We start from the raw sequence: 18,849 nt of genomic DNA on the forward strand, positions 1-18,849 counted from the left end.
GAGTATTTAAGAAGGTTTATATCTTTGTCCTGGTGGTTACGTCTGTACTTGTGCCTTTTAAAATGTCCTTAGTCCCTGGTCTGAGAATAGTTGAAGGTGGGTAGGAAAGGCCGGGAAACCAGGAGGCTGACTGTGGGAGTCTTTTAAGACTGTGCTTTCACATTCTTGTTCTTTTTTCTTTTTTTTTTTTAATGTTTTATTTATTTTTGAGACGGAGAGAGACAGAGCATGAGCAGGGGAGGGGCAGAGAGAGAGGGAGACACAGAATCTGAAACAGGCTCCAGGCTCTGAGCCGTCAGAACAGAGCCTGACACGGGGTTGGAACTCACAAACCGCGAGATCATGACCTGAGCCGAAGTCGGAAGCCCGACTGACGGAGCCACCCAGGCACCCCTCTCACATTCTTGTTCTTATGGGCATGTGGCAGGACCACGTGCCCCTCCACTTGGACGTTATGCTTTGGCTAAAAATCTGAGTGATCCGAGGGCTTGTGAGTAGAATTCCTGATGGGCCAGGGCAGACTGCCCACCCTCCTTTCTCCCAGCCTCGGTGGCCATGAAGCAGATGTCAAGGTGAGGTGTCCCCCAGCCTTCCAGAGGACAGCGATGGGCTGAGCCCGCGGGGCTGGCCCTCGGCTTGTGACTGTGCTGCACCCACCTGAGAATCGATTCAAATGCAGATGCTGATTCAGTAGATTTAGAGGCAGGGTGGGAGCTTCTGTGTCAGCAGTGATGGAGTTCCTTGACCACATTTTCAGCAGCAAGGTGCTGAGCCATACGAATTTTTGTGTTTTTTTGTTTCACTTCCGTATAACCTAATCTGGTTGCTCTCAAAGTGTGGTTCGTGGGGGAGCCGCCTGAGTATGACCTGCGAACTCAGAAATGCACATTTCTGCGCTTGGTGGGTTGGAAACCCTGGAGCCGGGCCCCAGATTCTGGGTTTTAGCAAGACTTCCACGTGGCTCATGTGCGTGCCACCAGCCACTCCAGACCCATACTTGAGAGATGGGGGTGGTATCATTTGGGACTCATGTGTAGCTTTGAGGAATTAGATGTCCGTAAAGCTGTGGCTTAAAGTGTAACGGTTTATTTTTGTGGTAAAGGAAGTCCAGAGGTGGGCAGTCTGGGGCAGGTCTGGCAGGCTGACCATGTCATCGGGAGCCCAGGCCTCTGGTTCTCTGCTCTACCTTCTTTCAGCTCTGACCCTCATTATTACGCTCACAGGATAGTTGCCAGGGCTCCAGGCATCACATCCACATCCCCAGTAAATGCCAGCTGAGCATCCCCTCTTGAGACCTTACAGGAGTTCTCACAAAGGAGTTCGGCTTGTATCTCACTGGCCAGAGCAGTAGCCTATGACACCAAAATCGTGGTGTTCGCTGGGCTCACTGCCATGTAGAACAAAATGAGGGTTCTCTAAGAAGAAAGACCCAAATGGAGATTGGGTAGGAAGCCAGCCATGTCTGCCACAGAGATGGTGGGGACTTGAGGTCTCGGTAACGAAGAATAAAAGGCGTGGAGGGAGCAGTGCTCCGTGAGCTGGGAGAGTTAGTGGATGCAGTCAGAGAGCAGGGCACTCTGGGTGCAGATACGTTCCAGGTTTGGAATGTGGTTGTAACAGGGGTGGCTGCAGTGGACGTGATGTCACTGGTTATGGAAGAGGAGGGTGACGGTCGTTGGTTACAGAAGTGATGGGCTATGATGGACGTGATGTCACTGGTTATGGAAGAGGAGGGTGACGGTCGTTGGTTACAGAAGTGATGGGCTATGATGGACGTGATGTCACTGGTTATGGAAGAGGACGGTGACGGTCATTGGTTATAGGAGGGGGGCTGACACGGATGGTCCTTGGCATGAGGGCAGGAATTTGGTTGTTTTCCCTGCCGCATCCCAAGTGCCCTGTAACAGTGCCTGGCATGTAGCAGGTGCTCAGTGAAGGGTTGTTGAAGAGAAAGAGGTCGGGCGTTTTCCTGGAGAGCAGGAAAGACTGTAAACAAACCTTGCTTTCTCCTCTCTGGAGTACTCGAGACTCAGATGAAGGTGATGCGGTGAGACTCTGACCTAGAAGCCCCCAGCCCCGCCGCGCACGCGCACACGTGTGCCCACCCACGCAAGCGCACACACGCCCAGCAGGCATTTTCTCTGCAGGAGCCTTGGCTGAGATTCTCCTCTGCGGTTCCCTTTGGCACCTGGCAGATCAGCCAGATTTTTTTTTTCTAATCAATTTTTTAACACGCAGCATTACCTGCTTGGTAATTGTCAGAGCCCCTGAGAAAAGCGAGAGAAGGAAGTGAGATGAAAGGCTGCCAGAATTAACAAGCGAAACAGAAAGAGTGGGCATCGACAGCCATACGCACCCCCAGACAATACTGTGTGAATGAACCTGTACTTTTATGTAGCAGTGGGTGATCCCTGTCTGGTTATAAGTGAGATCCATAATAGAAACGAAAGAAATAAAGGGAAAAGTGTATTTCTCCCCTAGAAATGTGCCACACTTCCCAGAGAAAATCACTGTGAACATTTTTGAGTGACAGCTTGTCAGTGACTTTCATTTTTTATATGCTTTCCTATATTTCAAATTGGATCATTTGTTGCTTTTGTAAATTGGCAAAAGTCTTGTTTAAAGGAAATGTGCCTTGGTGAGAAAATTATCTTCCCAGACGGTTGCTTTGGGGAACTTTAGCATCAAGTTTTAAGAAAAAGCTTAAAATGTGCTTGACCTGTGTTTCAGGAACCAGAGTCATGCTTTGGGATAAAGGAGTAAGGACAATCCAATAACCTGGGGCTGTCTTTCCTGAGCGTAGGGTAGAAAGGTGTGGTCGAATCATCACCCGGGACTTGTGTCTCTTGGTCATCACTTGCGATGTGTTACCTGTGTGTTACAGATAACAGACACGTTACGTGTGTGCAGACACGTGTGTGTGCACATGTCTGTTTTCTTTCTGCCTTCCAGATACTTTTTGTAGGTACTGACAGACTTTTGGTCATCAGCCTTAAGACCTCTAGGATTATGACAGAATTGGAAAAACAGTTCTATTTATCCGCTGTCCTTTCTAGCTAGTCTCTGGGAGAGGGGGGCTATCAGTCATTTCTCTCTGCAGCGATTATCTGAGCCTTCACTGTAGGTGAGAGTTGCCTGCACAGTTCCCCACGTGGTATTTTGAAACTTGACCTTAGGACAATCGTAATGAATATACTGTGTTTTCCCCTTGTTCTCTGAATACAGAGGTCTTCAGAGATGCCTGCGCGGGCATATTTTGTTCTGACATCATATGGACATCGTAAGGTAACAGCACCTCTCCCCTCCCCCTCTGTGTGCGGATGTTCCAAAAAGGGAAGGCTCTTGTCATAGTTGGGAGCTGTTGCCTCCGGCTTAGGAGTCAGTTGCATTTCTCCGTTGCGGCCCTCTGCCCCGTTCTGTCTACTTCTTTGGGGAGAGACAGGGTTCTGAAGTTTGATGCGTACAGCAGAGGGGACTGTTGACTGTCTAGGAAGGGCTGGCCTTGGCAGGAAGTCTCATTTCCGGCAAAGGAAAGGGCTCGTTCCTCGTCGTGTGTTTCCTCTGGCCCAGCTGTCTCAGGACACCCTTCACCCTTGCCCTCTGAGTCTTAGGTTGCTGTCTGTTCTCCTGGGCTCTCCTTTTCCTTCCCTTTTCTCTTCCCCAAGGCAGCAGCGCTGGCTGGGCTCCTGCGGTGTGGACTGTCTCCACCCCCACCCTCGCTGGGGGAGCTGTTTATCGCATTTGCTGCCCTCCCCCTCCCCCTCCTGACTTCCTTCCTGGGCTGCAAGGGCTCCCCACAGAAACTTACCAGAAATTTGCGGAAACAATTATTCGCTGATTTTGAAACCCGAGTCTGGATTGGGTGGGATGCGGGGTACCACCTAGAGACCCATGGCCACTTGAACCTGCAGCCAAAAGGTGAGGCCTTGACCCGTAAAAACGAGAAAATATCCACCAGCCTTGCTCATTGCAGAACGTTCTTTATTTTCTCCCTTGGTAGTGTCTCTGTGGGCCAGCAAGTGACTTGACTTTCATTCATTTCCCCTTCTGTGCATTGTATTTGGACGTAGGGGGAGGTTTCCTCTCTCCCGTGAAAGGAACAAAGCACTCGCTGGAGAAGTTGTGTGCCATTGGGTGCCTGTGGGACTGCCTCCCTCTCTCTGTAACAGTCTCTGTGTCCCAAAATTAGCATGCGTCAATGCAGAGGATGCCTTGTCGGTCCCCTCAGCAGCAGCCCCCTGGGTCCCTGTGCCAACACTGGGGACAGCAGTGTCCTACCTTGAAGTGAGGAGAGTCTGAGATGGACCCCACGGTGCCACTCAGGGTGGCTTTCCAGTTGATTGACGCACAGACCTGTTGAGCTCACTTCTTTGATTTCGAGTGAGATGTGGCCTCACGGGTTTGCCGGAGGAGAGCCCCCAGGTGAGGCAGGAAGGTGAGCTCGGTTCACTGTACCTAAAATGCAGACATAAGGGCTCTGAAAAGGTGGTGATGGGGGAGGGCGGCCCAGGCTACAGTGCAAATGACATTGTCCTTGACGAGACCCTCAGGCCCGCCCGGCCATTGAGTTTAGAGACTCATATTTATGTCAGTGACCCAGAAACATCCACACGAGCTTCAGTTACTCCATTTCTAGGACCGAGTCATTTGTAATATTGTCCAACTTTTGAGGGGAGAAATATCACCCCCAGGAACGTCGCAACAGGGGAGGAAAGGCATGCCTCGGATTCAGGGAAGCCGGCTTTGTCCGGAAATGTCTCCTTGGTTAATTGGCGGGGTCAGTCTGTTTGAAGAAGGCAGAAATGGGTGCAGAGGTAACCCTTCAAGAGGACCTTGCTGGGATCTGGGTTCCACCTGCCACCCCAAAACACCTCAGACAAAATCTAAACTAATTTGGAGATGAAGGACTCTAAATCGTATTGTGTGTGTGACTTACCAGCCTTGGGCTCTGCAGTATCCCTGGACAGCTATCTTCCCTGGTTCATGTGTGTGTTTTCGTGTCTTTTCACTCTTCCTTTGCAATTCACTGATAGAATCTGGCTGCTATACTGGTTCTTCTCCTCAGCAACCACTGTCCACTTTCTAGCTTCTGTCATGAGCCCAGTTGTCACAGGATTATATGCAACAGGGGGCCAGTGGCTCAATGGGGCCTCATCTAAGAGCATAAAAGAGTATGTACTGCCTAAATATTTGGAAAGAACCAGTGGAGTGTCTTGTTCTATCAAATTGCTTCATTGTGATATTTTCTGCACAGTGGAGGTAAAGTGCCTTGGGGAAGGGACACCTTTTCTTCATTTTGTACTAAGGATGGGCTAGTGTACCTGCAGGGGCGGGTGGCACCCTTACCGTGGCCCAGACTCACGTCTCTCGGTTGGCCGTGACGCTGTGTGTGTCTGTGAGGCTCCCCCGCTCCCCTGCCTGCCCTGTGCTTGGGTCAGCTCAGAGCCCACATCCGAGAGGCATCCTGCTGTAACTCCCCCTGAGGCCCACAGTGACACAGGGGGCGGGCAGAAACAAAGTCCAGAGCAGCTCACTCCCCTGGCCCTCTCCCTGTCGGCCAGCCCTGCCTACTGCCCAGGCTGCGGTCAGCCCCTTGTCTTCCGTCCTCATTCGTGGCTTAGCTCTGTCTTCCCCAGAATCCTGCCCCATTAGCTCTCGGGGAAGCTGTGGCCAAGCCAGCCTGCTGATCTCTCTGTTCCTGGAAGCTTTTGAGTAACAGGTGCTATGACAACCTGAAAACAGCCGGCCTTGAGCTTGCTATTGGTATTGGAGATGTATTGTTTATGGATACTGACACGGGTGGACAAATCCTAGGCAAGACTTGGTGACTGCTGGGTGGGATCTTTGGTTACTTTCCGTTCACCTCCTAGAGCATGGCACGGTTCCGGATAGCTGAGTTTGTGGGATACTTGAGCTATAGAAGATCAACCCACAGGCTAATGCATTTTAGGGAAGGGAACAGAGGGAACGTTACTATTTCAAGGGAACCTGCAATACCCCAGCTCTTCCAAATTCAGGCTCAGGAAGGAGGCTTTGAGTTTGGGTCCAAGAAATAGAAATGCCTGTCAGAGGCTGCTGCTTTCTTCATGCTTCTCTTAAAACTCTTCAGACAGGCAGAGTCTGCAGTGCGTGGGTCGTCACTGGGATGATAGAGTTTAAAATTTGGGGCGTGAATCGAGAGCTCTCAGTCCAACCCACATTCAGGGCATAAGACAGAAAAAAGACGGCGTGTGCTTCCTTGCTTTGTGAAGGCCCACCGGAGGACAATTTCATGGCTGCTGATTGATGGTACTTTTCAGAATCCACAAAAAGAGATCTGATCAATAAGTTGTCAGGAGGGTCCTTCTTTGGCTGCGTAGTTTTCTCTTCTCCAGTAAACCAACTACATTCTATTTTCTGGGAGTCGCGTTAACTCTTCCAGGTCACAAGTGGACCACCTGACTTGCACAGAATGGTTCACATAAGAATTTACATTAGCGGCGACTGGGGGGCTCAGTCTGTTAAGTGTCTGACTTTGGCTCAGGTCACGATCTCAAGCCTCGTGGGTTCGAGCCCCACATCAGACTCTGTGCTGACAGCTCGGAGCCTGGCGCCTGCTTCGGATTCTGTGTCTCCCTCTCTCTCTGCCCCGCCCCCATTCACACTCCGTCTCTCAAACACAAATAAAAAGAATTTACATTAAGCCAGACAGACAGGTAACTGATAGGTGGGTAGGTAGGTTATTCCCCCGTAAAGAGCCAGACGCCAGAATGCAAGGAACAGATTGGGAAGCACACTGCTGAGCGTTGATTTAGTTCTTGGTTCTTTAGGAGAGCTTCTCATGAAAGGAAGCAATGTGGAAAGGAGTAACTATTTTGAGACTCTTTGCTTATGACATTTCATACTTAAACAGAATGGGCAACATTCAGAAAGATACTTTCTGCACAAATTACAAAAAGCCCAACCTTTGCCAGAGGAGGCCATATGTCTTCTCCAAACGACAGGACCGACGATAACTGCCATTTTCTTAATACGTCCAATGTGCTGGGACCCAGGAGGGTGCTTCACTTCCTTCCGTTTGTTTGTGAGAACACGGAAAACCGGCCTCATCCCCCGTTGATTCGCTTGCCTCAGATGCCAGAGCCAGGGAGCACACACAGGGGACCCTCTGTGCCCTGTGTTCTTCCCGCCGCCCTACACCGCATCACCACGCTCAACCTCTTCTCGTTGCCAGGGACACCAGGACTCGGGGACCGAGGGGCTGGAACGAATTACAGACAACTGAGCTATTTTAAGAGAGGTCCCCGTTCTAATCAGTTCCAGGTAGTCATGGCCTTATTTCCTTTTTGTGTATGACATTGGAGAAAATATTGCTAGAACCTTCTAAGAGTCCTTATTACTCCAGTGGTTTCTAGGACTTTTTTTTTTTTCTCCCTGGTACACAAGGAGGTTTGGACACATGTTACTGGCAGCAGGGGCCCCCTCGCCCAGGTGGGGCCCTGCCCCTTGGGCGGCATTCACATAGCAAGGAGCTGGTGCCTGACGGAAGAGTCATTGCCTTATGTGAGATGAATACCTTTGAAAAATGTATAGGGTATTCCAAAAGCAAAGACATAAACTAAAAACCGAGAGTACAAACCAGGCAAACGGTGGAAAGAAAGTCTCTCCCCCCACTCGCTGTTCCTGGTCCTGCACTGCCTTCTCCCAAAGTTTCCCGCACCTTCTGGGTCCTTCCAGGGATGTCCTGAGTATGTACGCTCTTACGAGCGGCAGCCTGATGCCCCGTCCTGCATTCTGCTTCGTTCACTTGATTGTGTATCTCTGAGACCATTCCACATCTAGACAAGAGCCTTTACCCTGTTCTCTTCCCTTGCTACGAAGGCTGGATGCACGGGGATTCAGCGGTCCCCTGTTGAGGGGCATGAGGTGATTTCCAGACTTTTGGAGTTACGGTGTGGCAGCAAGCACCATGTGGTACACATTTTCCATCCGCTGCCTTATTAGAAGTATCCCTGTGACCTCATCAATTACCTCCTACCTGTGTCCCTGCCGTAGTACACAACCTACATAAGTGTTTCTGTAGTCATAATGGGAGCTGCCATTTGTTAAGTGCTGGCTGTAATCAGGCTTGGCACTAAACACCTTACATGGATCATGATTTCTTTGTATTACCTCCATTTTAATGAATTTTAATGAATTTTATTTAATTGTAATTAATTTCAATTTTAATTAATATATTATATAAAAATTATGTAAATTGTATAAATGTGTGGTTCATAATATACATAGATGAACTTACTATGAAAACAGATGAAATCATAGTTAGTGTTATACCTTATGATAGCATTACCTCGATTTTATAGATGGGGCCACATACCTTATCCGGAGGACAGGTAGGATTTGGACCCAGGTGCTCTGGCCCCACAGTCAGGGGACTGACACCCACTCTTGTGCCTGTTGTGGAGAAAGACATTTGAGTTTTGAAGGGCACTAGCGAGCAGTCTCTTTAGACCAAATGCGTGAGGCTGGTGTATATGCTTGAGCTCTTCAATGAGTTGGGGGGAAGTTCTACCCGGAATGGTGGTCACGCGCTAGGTGCCCACAAAAGCACACGCACGTTTGGCCACCGGCGGCTCCGGGGCTCCCGAGGCAGTGCTGCAGCCTATGTCCCTGTCTCCAGAAGAGGAAGGTGTGCAGAAGCCAATACATTTGATGTGCACTTGTCAGATGTGGGTTTTTAAATTTTTTTTTTAAGTTTATTCATTTATTTTAAGAGAGAGAGAGAGAGAGAGCACGTGCGCATGCAAGTGGGGGAGGGGCAGAGAGAGAGGGAGAGAGAATCCCAAGCAGGCTTCGGGCTGTTAGCATAGAGCCCGATGTGGGGCTCGATCCCACAAACCGTGAGATCATGACCTCAGATCAAGAGTCAGAAGCTCGACCGACTGAGCTACCCAGGTGCCCCTCATCAGATGTTTTGAACACAGCTCTCATTTTATTTTTAGTAGAAACAAAAGTATTTTCTGGAAGCAGCAAGAAGCAACAGGAGAAGCACGTACAACCTTGTCTGCTCCCCCGGTAGCACAGAAGCTGGTTAAAGATTTCCTTCCCGAGGGGTGTAGCTCTCTAAGCAACACCTGTCAATCTAGCAACTTCTCTGAGCCCTCAGAGAGTCAACAGCAAAGCGTCCTGAAATCCAGAATCCTTTTTCCTGGGTTTTTTTGCCCCTTACAAGATGTACGCACCTCTCCACAGGAAGACAATGGTGTTCAGGTAGAAAGAGAGTTCCCCAAAGGTAAGGAGCAAGGGAGGCAGGGTTGAGACGATGCCTCCTTGATATGCATACGGAAAATGGTATGACGTCTTCCTGAGCCTTGGCTCATGCGAGCTCACTGTACAAAGCTGTCCCTTCTCCACTATGTGAGTTGAGAACAAGCAGAACCAGCAGGTTTCTGTGGTGGGTGCGTTCTCCCTCCTAAGCATGGAGAAGACAGCCCCGTGTGGGTCAGGCATTCCAGCCCTACTGTGCGTGAGTGAGGTCAGTAAGGAGGAGAGCCACTCCCGGGTGTGGGGCAGCCTCCCAGGCTTAGCTAAGGAAGGGTTGAGATGCTGATGTGGCTGCTCTGAGGTCCCCCAGGCTGCCTGTGGTCCCCCGTGACTGACTAACAAGGATGATGTCTGAGGGGTGCGGGCCCCCCATGTGCCCGGCACCCAACAAGCACGAGGCCAGGCAACTCCCAATGTGAGCCTCACGAAGATGAGGGAACCTAGAATCCCAACCAGGCCATCCCTTCTCTAAAGGCCAAGCGGCTGACCCCTATGCATGCGGCCGTGAGCACTGAAATATAAAAGAGTATAAGGATAGAATAGAATAGAAAAGAGATCTGTGGTGCCCGGTTTTCAGTGGGAAAATTTAGATTTCCTATCACTAGAGATTTTCCAGAACAGCTATGGAGGAGGACGGAAGGAAACCCACTGGGTTATATCGCTTTGGGATATGAAGGTTAAAATGGGTTTTGTAATTGGTAGAAAATAATATCGCTTGGGAGCCAAGTTAATCCCTAGCTCTTCATTAATACATTAAAGAAGCATCTATTAAAGCACCTACTGTGTGCCAGTCACTGTGCTCGGTGCTCCCTGCCCTCCCAGCACCGTCAGTCCAGTGCTGGAGACCTATGTGTGGCAGAACTTCCAGGGAGCTGCAGGTGGGCACAGGTGCCCCCGGGAGGGCCTGGACAGAGCCCTCTTCCTCAAGGAAGATGATTCTGAGCAGGGGCGTGAAAGCTGATTAGAGGCTTACAGATCAGACTTAAGGGTAAAGAGCATTGCAGACTGACGGCAAGTCACATACAAGCCAAGGATTGCCGGAAAGAGCATGGTCGATTTGGGGTCCAGGGGCCCGGAGTACAGGGGAGGGGGGAGGGGCCGAGTGTGAGTCCCAAGTTGGAAAGTCCTCAAAGCCCACCCAGGGAGTGTGATCTGAGGGCGGGGCCAAGCCCTTGAAGGGGCAGAGATCTAATTAGATTTGCTCTGAAGGAGACCCTCTCCTGGACAGTGGGTGGGGGGCAGAAGGGAGAGGGCCAGGCTGGGGCCGCTGAGGCCCTACCGGGGAGGAGCAGAGACTGTCCCTGGGGAGGAGAAGGTTTTCAAGATACAGTGGACAGAACGCTCTGGTGAGCTCTCTGGAAGAAAGATGGGCCTGCCCAGCCCACCCCCGGGTTGCTGGCTCCGGTGGGTGGGGTGCAGGTGGGGACGGGTGTGAGGCCCTGTGGCTTCCCTGTGGACGGGGTGAGCCAGAAGGAAGTTCACAGCCAGAAATGGGAACGGCGTGCTGGAAGGCATAATTACCTCCCACGGGGTGGGGTGGGTATCCAGGCTGGTCGGCGAGGCCTAAAGCAGGAAGGGGGCTGCAACAAGGAAATCCTCCAGAAAGAGCAAGAGAGAGAACGACTTGAGGGCCGCTAAGTAGTGTGTTGTTGGTCGAGAATCAAAGGCAATCGTTGCAAGTGGAACGCCCGCCAGGAGCCAGCTACCGAAGTCTGATCTGCCCGCAGGACGTGCGGGTTTTAGGAAACGGGTGGATTTCGAGTAGAGGCAGGACAGCGGGTCCAGGCCAGAGAGGATCCAGGCGTGAACGGTGGACGCCACAGGGGCTTCCGATGAGAGATTCCAGGGCCCATGGAGATGCCTCCTGTGGCCACGGGGAGCCTCCCCATGGCTGCCTCTCCCCTCCCAACAGAACCAGCTCCTCCTGGGCACCTGGGCTGCTCCCGGGGAGAGATCCAGGGTGAAGACGACCCGGTCCAGCCCTTGAGGAAGTCAGAGGCTCGTGGGGTTAAAACATGCTGTCATGACCCCACCCCGCCACCCGTGCTGCCCCCCGTGTGTGAAGTATGTTCTTGCTGCGGGAACACAAGAGTTGGGGGGATGGAACCTGCCTTGGGAAGAGGAGGCCTTCGTAAAGGCTTGGGGCTCAGCCTGGAGGTCGGAGGTCACTGGGTGCAGAATCAAAGGGGCTCTGTGGCCGTAGGAGGGGGTGCGGGTGAGGAGCGAGTAAGACGCTGCAGAGCTTCAGAATTGGGGAGGTCTGGGGGGGGGAGGCTGTGTATGGGGACAGTGTGGCGGGGGTGGGGGAGCTCACACAGGAAGCGCGGCCTAGCACGGGACTGAAGGGGCGTTGTGTCCCTGGCGGCGGCCTTGGTCGGTGAGCGCTCGGTGAACATACGTTAATCCCTCCTTCCCCACGCCAGAGGCCGCCCTGTGAATCAAGGCCTCCCCTGACCTCTTCCACAGGGGGGATGTCGAAAGGGCCGGAGGAGGCGGCCAGATCCAGCACTGAGAGAGAGATAATTCCAATTATAAATGGGAAGCCAGTGGTAGTCCCTGGCAAATGAAGGGGGAGGGATAAATAATTGAATACCGCTTTTCCGTCTTACATCATTAGTGTAGCAAACAGAAGATAAATTAATACGCTGCCCCCAAACGACTGAGCTGTGATAATTGTACACACTTAATGTGAAGCACAGAGTGGAAAAGTTTCTTTTTCTTAGGAACAAAGGCGTTTTGAACCCTGGAAGCCAGGGGACTACCTCCATGGGGTAATTAACCGGTCGTGAAGTCTGGCTGCCTAGAGACCTTCCTCCCTGTGACCAGGGCGGCTGGGGGCGTCCAGGGAGGCACGATCTCGTCAGCTTCACGAGGCCCATTAGTGACCTACTGGTGTCTCTCTTCTCGAAATTGTCTTCTGTGTCTAATGGTACCGAGAAGCCAGGCAAAAATCCTGCTGCCCCTCTAAATGGAATTCTCACTCTTCTCTCCCAGGAGATTACAAGTGCTGCGACTTGGTTGTAAAAATAAAGGAGTGCAGGAAGAGGGAGGAGCCTGAGCCAGCGCCCCCCGAGCCAACACCCCCCGAGCCAGCGCCCCCCGAGCAACCAGAGACCCCTGACCTGTCAGAAGACTGTTCTGAGTATCAGCAAACACCTGCAGGTTCCTTGACCTTGCAGGTAAGGCCTTCTGTGCACCCCGGCTTGATCCCCACCAAGGGCAGACCTTTCCCTAGGGAGTGCGTGGGGGGCCCAATCTTACTTCCGCTTCTGACCCTGGAGCCTTGACCCCACCCCTTCATAATGGCTCTATGACTCTGGCCAGGTCCCCTAACCTCTCTGGGCCTCTGTTTCACGGTGTGAGTAATGGAGAAACAATACCTATTCCCCTGGGCTAGAGTGAGGATTGCATAATATCCACAGTGACAATGGTCACAGCAAAGACTGCGTTTATTGAGCGGTTCTGAGTGACGCTGAGCAGGCATCTTCCCAGCACCCCTAATGAAGCAGGGGTCCCTACAATCCCGTCTGCATGTGAGGACATTCGGCTTTGGAAAGATTGAAGAGGTTGCTCTAAATCACACGGCCACAGGCTCAAGGATATGAAAGCTTTCCTTTGGTGTCTCTTTCTGGTTGTGGTCATCGAAGTAATATGTACGCTTGTTTTAAAGTTCAGAATTAGAGATATGAACATGAGAAGGGCACACAAATAACAGAAAGCCTCTGTTAACGGCACGTCACATAGTGAGGCACACCTTCTAGGCAGGCACTTGATACGTTATAAACCTCCCTGCAGATGTGGACATGGTGCCATCGGCTGGTCCCTGCACCCCTGGGGCCCTCGGTAGGTCCATGGCGGGAGACTCTGGATGCCCCCAAAGCAGCCACGCTGGGCCCTTAAGCTGTCCCCAGAGGCTATCTCTGCAGGCCCCGGTGCGTCATAGAGAACGACCAGCCGAGAAGATTCCTTCCCGGGCACAGCTGCCAGGGCCACATCCATGACAAAGATGGAACCTGAGCTGCCCTCCCCCAGGAACCCGGGCAGAGGAGGAGTCGGGCAGAGGAACGGGTCAGACACAGCAGCACGTCCCGAGGGCCTTTGCTGAGAACCTACTATGTGCAGAGCTCAGGGTAGCGGCTGCGAGGGATACGGTGGGGGTAAGACACGGCCCCCGCCCTCCAGGAGCTCACGGCCCAGCATGGCCAGCAGTGTGTGCAAATCACTTGTACGAGGCGGTCTGTGAAGTGCCACGATGCTCAGGGTGAACGGGGAGCCCCAGCGGCTGGAACTCTGACTGACGGGCGTGGCTGGCGTGTTACTCCAGGCCCAGGAACCACCTGAACCGAGGTGATCAAGGAGTAGCAAGTTAAGAGCACGAAAGGCAGCGTGGGAAAAACGTAGGGGTCTCTCAGCTGAGGGTCACTGTGGGATCCGCCGGTGAGCCTCAGGTTTTCTATCTGTCAAATGGGAATATATTCCCTGCCTTTCAGAAGCAATGTGGGGATTCCCCGACACAGTGAAGCCACATCAACCATCAGAACGCAGCGGCGGTGGTCACTCTTTTCCAGCAGACCTGGGGAGGTGGCTTAGTGCACATGTGGAGCTGGGAGGACAGTGAGGGATGTGGCCGAGCTGGAAACGTGGGCACGCTGACCCCGTCTCTGGAGCTTGTGGGGCCGTTTTGCATAGGCAAAGATACCTTGCCAACATTTTCTTCCTGGAAGGAGACGCTGTTCCCGTTAGCCAAGATTACTGTTTCTGCTCAACAGGCACATATTTCACGCTGGGTGGATGATCTAGGTCTGTGCCTGAGGTTTCCAACCCCCAGCAGAAGCAAGTGACTCATAATGCCTTCATTCCTTCCCCACCCATGGAATATGGAGTTTAGGGCCCGCAGGTTTGGGTCTGTTGGAAAGCGAATGAGTTGACAGGGAGAAGGAATGCCTTTGCACTCACAACCTCACTGCCGGTTGGCGGTCATGCTTGACGCTGGCCAGGACTGACCACCAGGCCCTATACCATCAACACGTCTGTGACGGTCTTTACACGAGGCCCCGGAAAAAAGTTGTGGTGTGCTTGCACGCTGGGGCTATCGGTCTTTGAGCATTGTACTTTTTTTTTTAAAGGAAGTTTATTTATTACCTTTATTTTTGATCAAGAGAGTGAGAGCAGGGAAGGGGCAGAGAGAGAGAGGGAGAGAGAGAAAGACTCCCAAGGGGGCTCTGCACTGTCAGCACAGAGCCTGATGCGGGGCTTGGGCTTATGAACCGTGAGATCATGACCCGAGCCGAAGTCAGGTGCTTAACCAACTGAGCCACCCAGGCGCGCCCCGAGTGTTGCACTTTTGATCAGGTTCTTGACCAAATCAGAAGGATATATTGCCGTTCTGGGTCACTTCTCTTAACAATAAGATGTTCTCTCGCTGCAATTAGGAAGCGCTGGAGGTCCGTAAACCCCAGTTCATCGCTCGCTCACAAGAACGGCTGAAGAAGCTTGAACACATGATCCAGCAGAGAAAAGCCCAGCGGAAGGAGAACCTAGCGCAGAAGCAGAGTCTCTTTCCTGTCCGCGCCAACAAGAAGCAGTTCACGGTTCCCCACCCTCTCAGCGGTAAGCTGCAGGTGGCTTGGGGGGGCGGGGCAGGTGGGACGGGTGGTCTGGGAGGACCAGGACCTTCATCCAAGGTGATGATGCACGTGATACCCCTGACACGCACAGGACGCGGGTTTGTGCCGCACATCCAAACCTCGGTGTTGTCCTGCAGCCTGCTCTGGGAGCCAGCCCGTGGCGGGAGCTGATACAGGGTGCTGAATTCAGCAGAACCAGCTTGGGACACAAATTTACCACTACAGCTGGGAAGGAAGCCACATAACTCTAGCAGCCAGGGTAGCAAGTTCAAATTCTTGGCTCCTAACAGACATTTGCGAGAGATCCCCTTTGCCCTTTGTAGATTGCAAAACAGATCTCAGGGTGAGAGGTTGACTCCAGCTTGTCTACATCAACATTTGTCATCCTGAAACCCCCTTTCCTGCTGTGAGCGCAGAGCGCGGATGGCCAGCTTCCCCCCCCCCCCCACGGTGTAGCCAGTGTCAGGCTGGCCCCGTGAGGGGAGGCACTCGAACGCTCATTAGACGGGGGGTTCTCCGGAATCTTCTCTGGGCCAGGCACCATGCTGGGAGGTGGGGATAGCACAGTGAGCCAGACTAGATTTGGTCCTTCCTTCACGGAGCTTATAAACAGACTATTAAACCAGCAAGAATAACAGGAAGGCTTGAGGGCAACAGTGGAGACATCGGAGCCCATACTGATGGCCTGCCAACTCAAATCTTAAAATCTGGAGGCCTGGGGAGACCTCCATTTTATTCCTTTGGATAGAGGAACAAGATCTTTCTTCCTAGGAAAATGTTCTGGCCCCCAGGACACCAGGGGTGTGAAATCATGCATATAAATCTGGATAAAAGTCCTCTAGGGAAATAACCATATTCAATAAAATGCAGCTTCGCAAACATTACCAAGATCCTGCAGGGGAGCCTGGGCGACGGAGGACACAGGGTGTTATCCCAGAATTCCTGCTCACCTCCGCAGTCCCCGTGGACAGGCTATCTCCTTCATCCACCCGGGGCACTGCGGGTCCTAAGACCCAGGCAAGGATGCATCCTTCTTGTGGTAGAGGATTCAGGAAAACACCTGCTGCTCTTTCCCAGTGTGCTTAAAAAAAGAGAAAAAAAAAAAAAAGTCGACAAAATGAATGTGCAGAAAGTTCCCCTCTTTGAACATGTGTCTCACATTTTCAAGCTGCCTGGCAGATCCAGGCTGCATTTGGGTGTGTTCCCCCAGGGACCAGAATCTCTGGCTCGACAGAGAGAAACCTAGGTTCGGTGCAGACTTCTCAAGTTACTACGAGGAACCAGCCCTTGGCCACCAGTGGGAGCCCCCCCCCCACCCCACCACCCCGGGGACCCCACCACCCCGGGGACTTTGACGTCTCCCCTTGTCTGGAGAAGGGCTACAGGGGTGCTCATGATGTGCGGGCCGGCTGGCCTTGATAGTTTTGAAGATCCTGCTTGTTCAAAATGGTTAAGTTAACAAATATGTTGCCAACAAACATAGAGCAATGCCACTGGAGAGCTCAACAGAACCACATACAAAAGATGTCATCCGATCAGCTTCCTTTTTAATCAGTCCCGTCCTTTGCGTAGGAAGAGATGGAAGGCCAGAGACGCTCAGGAGCTTCTTCTGGGCGGGGCTGTTCAGCAGCAGTAGAGCTGGGGTTCTCATCCTCGGGGCCAGCTACCTACTGGCTGTGCCACACTGTGGGTGCCGAATGGTCTAGAATCACCATCATCTCAAATATTAGGGAGATGCCCGTTGGTCATCCCTAGGGCTGCTTTAAGAAGTGACCACAGGCCGGGGGCGCCTGGGCGGCTCAGTCGGTGAAGCATCCGACTTCGGCTCAGGTCATGATCTCAGGTTCGTGAGTTGGAGCCCCGCGTCGGGCTCCGTGCTGACGGCTCAGAGCCTGGAGCCTGCTTGGGATTCTGCGTCTCCCTTCTCTCTGCCCCTCCCCTGCTTGTGCTCTCTCTCTCTCAAAAATAAATAAACATTAAAAAAAAAAAAAAAAAAAAAACCCTTTAAAAAAGTGACCACAGGCTGGTTGGCTAAAATAATAGGAATTTAATCTCTCAGAGTCTGGAAGCCAAAAGTCCAAAATTAAGGTGTCTAAAATGATTGGGGTTTTTTTGGAGGCTCAGAGGGAGAATTCATGGCTATGCCCCTGTCCTCGCTTCTGGTGGCTTCTGGCAATCCTTGGCTTACAGATGCATCACTGCTTTCTCTGCCTCCATTTTCACATGGCTTTCTCCCCTTGTCTATGTGTCTTTGCAGGCAGATTTCCTCATCTTAGAAACACATGAGTCACTGGATCAGGATCCACCCTAATCCAGTATGACCTCATTTTCACTTGCATACTTCTGCAAAGACCCTATTTCTGGGTTAAGTCACAATCACAGACTGGGTGGGGGGTGAGATTTGAACATATATTTTTGGGGAGACGTAATTCTACCCACTACAGTATCCAACTGTGGTGTTTTCCCCTAAGCAGGTCTCCTTACAAGGTCACGTTAAATGAAATATATATACTTTTTCATTTAGAGAAAGAGAAGAGAGATCGAGTGATGGAGGGGGCAGAAGGTGGGGGGAGAGAGAGAGAGAGAGAGAGAGAGAGAGAGAGAGAGAGAGAGAGAGTGAGAGAGTGTCTTAAGCAGGCTCCATGCTTAGCTCAGAGCCCAATGTGGGGCTTGATCCCAAGATTCCCCGGGATCATGACCTCAGCAGAAATCAAGAGTTGGACGCTCAGCCTACTGAGCCACCCAGGCGCCCCTAAATGAAATCTTTAAAGGATATTTAGATCATTTAAATATTCAAATATTCAAAATATATTTATAATTTTAAATCTATACGTTTATGAATATATTTAAATATTCACAGGAACATTTTAAAATCATATGTAATGAAAGGTGATCGGACCCAGTCCACAGCTTTAAATCACCGAAGCACCCTTTGAAGTCCCCCAGTTCTGAGCTCGCCCCAGCAGCTAGGATGCCGTGGGCAGGACTTTGGGGCATGGATTTTATGGCCGTTCTGCCCGTCCCTGCGGTATTTATGTGTCGATGAGAGCTTCAGGCTCCTGTTTGTTTGTGTTGGGTCAGTGAAATCAGACAACTTCTGAAACCAGAGCCTCGTGTGAGCTGGGGCAAGTGAGAGGAAGTGTTTAAGCCCCATGAAACGAGTCTCCAGCGCACATCTTGCCTTCAGCCTGTCCGCTGGCAAGATGCTAAAAGTGAGATGAAAATGGTTTTCTTACAGGCGAAATTAGTTAACAGGTCATATGCGTGCACGAACTCCAGCTACGGCTTCAAGACGGCGGTTAGAAGGAGGACTCGGGTTTGCTTTCTGAGCTGGGGTCGCTGCCTCCCGGCGGGGTCTGCCCAGGACAGACCGGAGAGGCGCGGGTGGGCGCTCTGCTGGCAGAAAGACACCTGCTCCGGCAGGGGCCGCCCCAGGAAGCGCCTGACCTGCAGGGACTATTACGGCGAAGGCCGGGGGGGCCAATGCGGCTTCCTGTTGACCCTTGGATTCTGAGCAGTTGTGAAGGCTCGGGGCGGGGACAAGCGTGTACGTGCATGTGTGTGCACACGTGTGTGAGCGTTATCGGGGCTCCCTCTTTGTAGATGGGGATTTTCATGGACAGCTGAGACTAGAGAGCGACAAGGAAGTGGCATTATAAAGGCCCTGCCTACAGCCCGGACTGTCTTTACTGTCTCACCAGCTGGAGTTTGAATTCTCAAAGTGAGGACGCGTCCGCTTGCTCGCCGGGAGCCTCCTGGGCCACCTCTGGGCGGGCTTTGGCAAGTGACAGGAAAAGCCTTTTCATCCACCTGTCAGTAAGCCTTTCTTGAGAACCCGCTGTGTGCCCGGTACAGTCCCTGGTCTCACGGGCCTCCCCACCTCGTAGGGAAAGGGTGCAGGCGATACTTGGGGCTGGGG

At 52.0% G+C, this 18,849-nt stretch overlaps 1 protein-coding gene and 1 long non-coding RNA gene across 3 annotated transcripts in view; both read left to right on the top strand.

Annotated features, from left to right (window-relative positions):
* Positions 1-7,285, top strand: part of LOC132684765 (uncharacterized) — a 29,870-nt gene extending 22,585 nt beyond the window's left edge. For both annotated transcript variants that reach the window (XR_009612784.3, XR_009612783.3), the window contains one exon: positions 7,214-7,285. This is a non-coding gene — a long non-coding RNA (uncharacterized LOC132684765). The remainder of the gene's footprint in view (positions 1-7,213) is intronic.
* Positions 1-18,849, top strand: part of CD2H10orf90 (chromosome D2 C10orf90 homolog) — a 270,251-nt gene that overhangs the window by 237,535 nt on the left and 13,867 nt on the right. The window contains 4 exon segments of the mRNA XM_060641211.3: positions 8,982-9,017; positions 9,020-9,271; positions 12,298-12,482; positions 14,736-14,913. Coding sequence (XP_060497194.2) covers positions 8,982-9,017; positions 9,020-9,271; positions 12,298-12,482; positions 14,736-14,913 — 651 coding nt within the window.

This window comes from Panthera onca, chromosome D2, assembly GCF_046562875.1.
Source record: "Panthera onca isolate mPanOnc1 chromosome D2, mPanOnc1 haplotype 2, whole genome shotgun sequence".
Taxonomy (NCBI): domain Eukaryota; kingdom Metazoa; phylum Chordata; class Mammalia; order Carnivora; family Felidae; genus Panthera; species Panthera onca.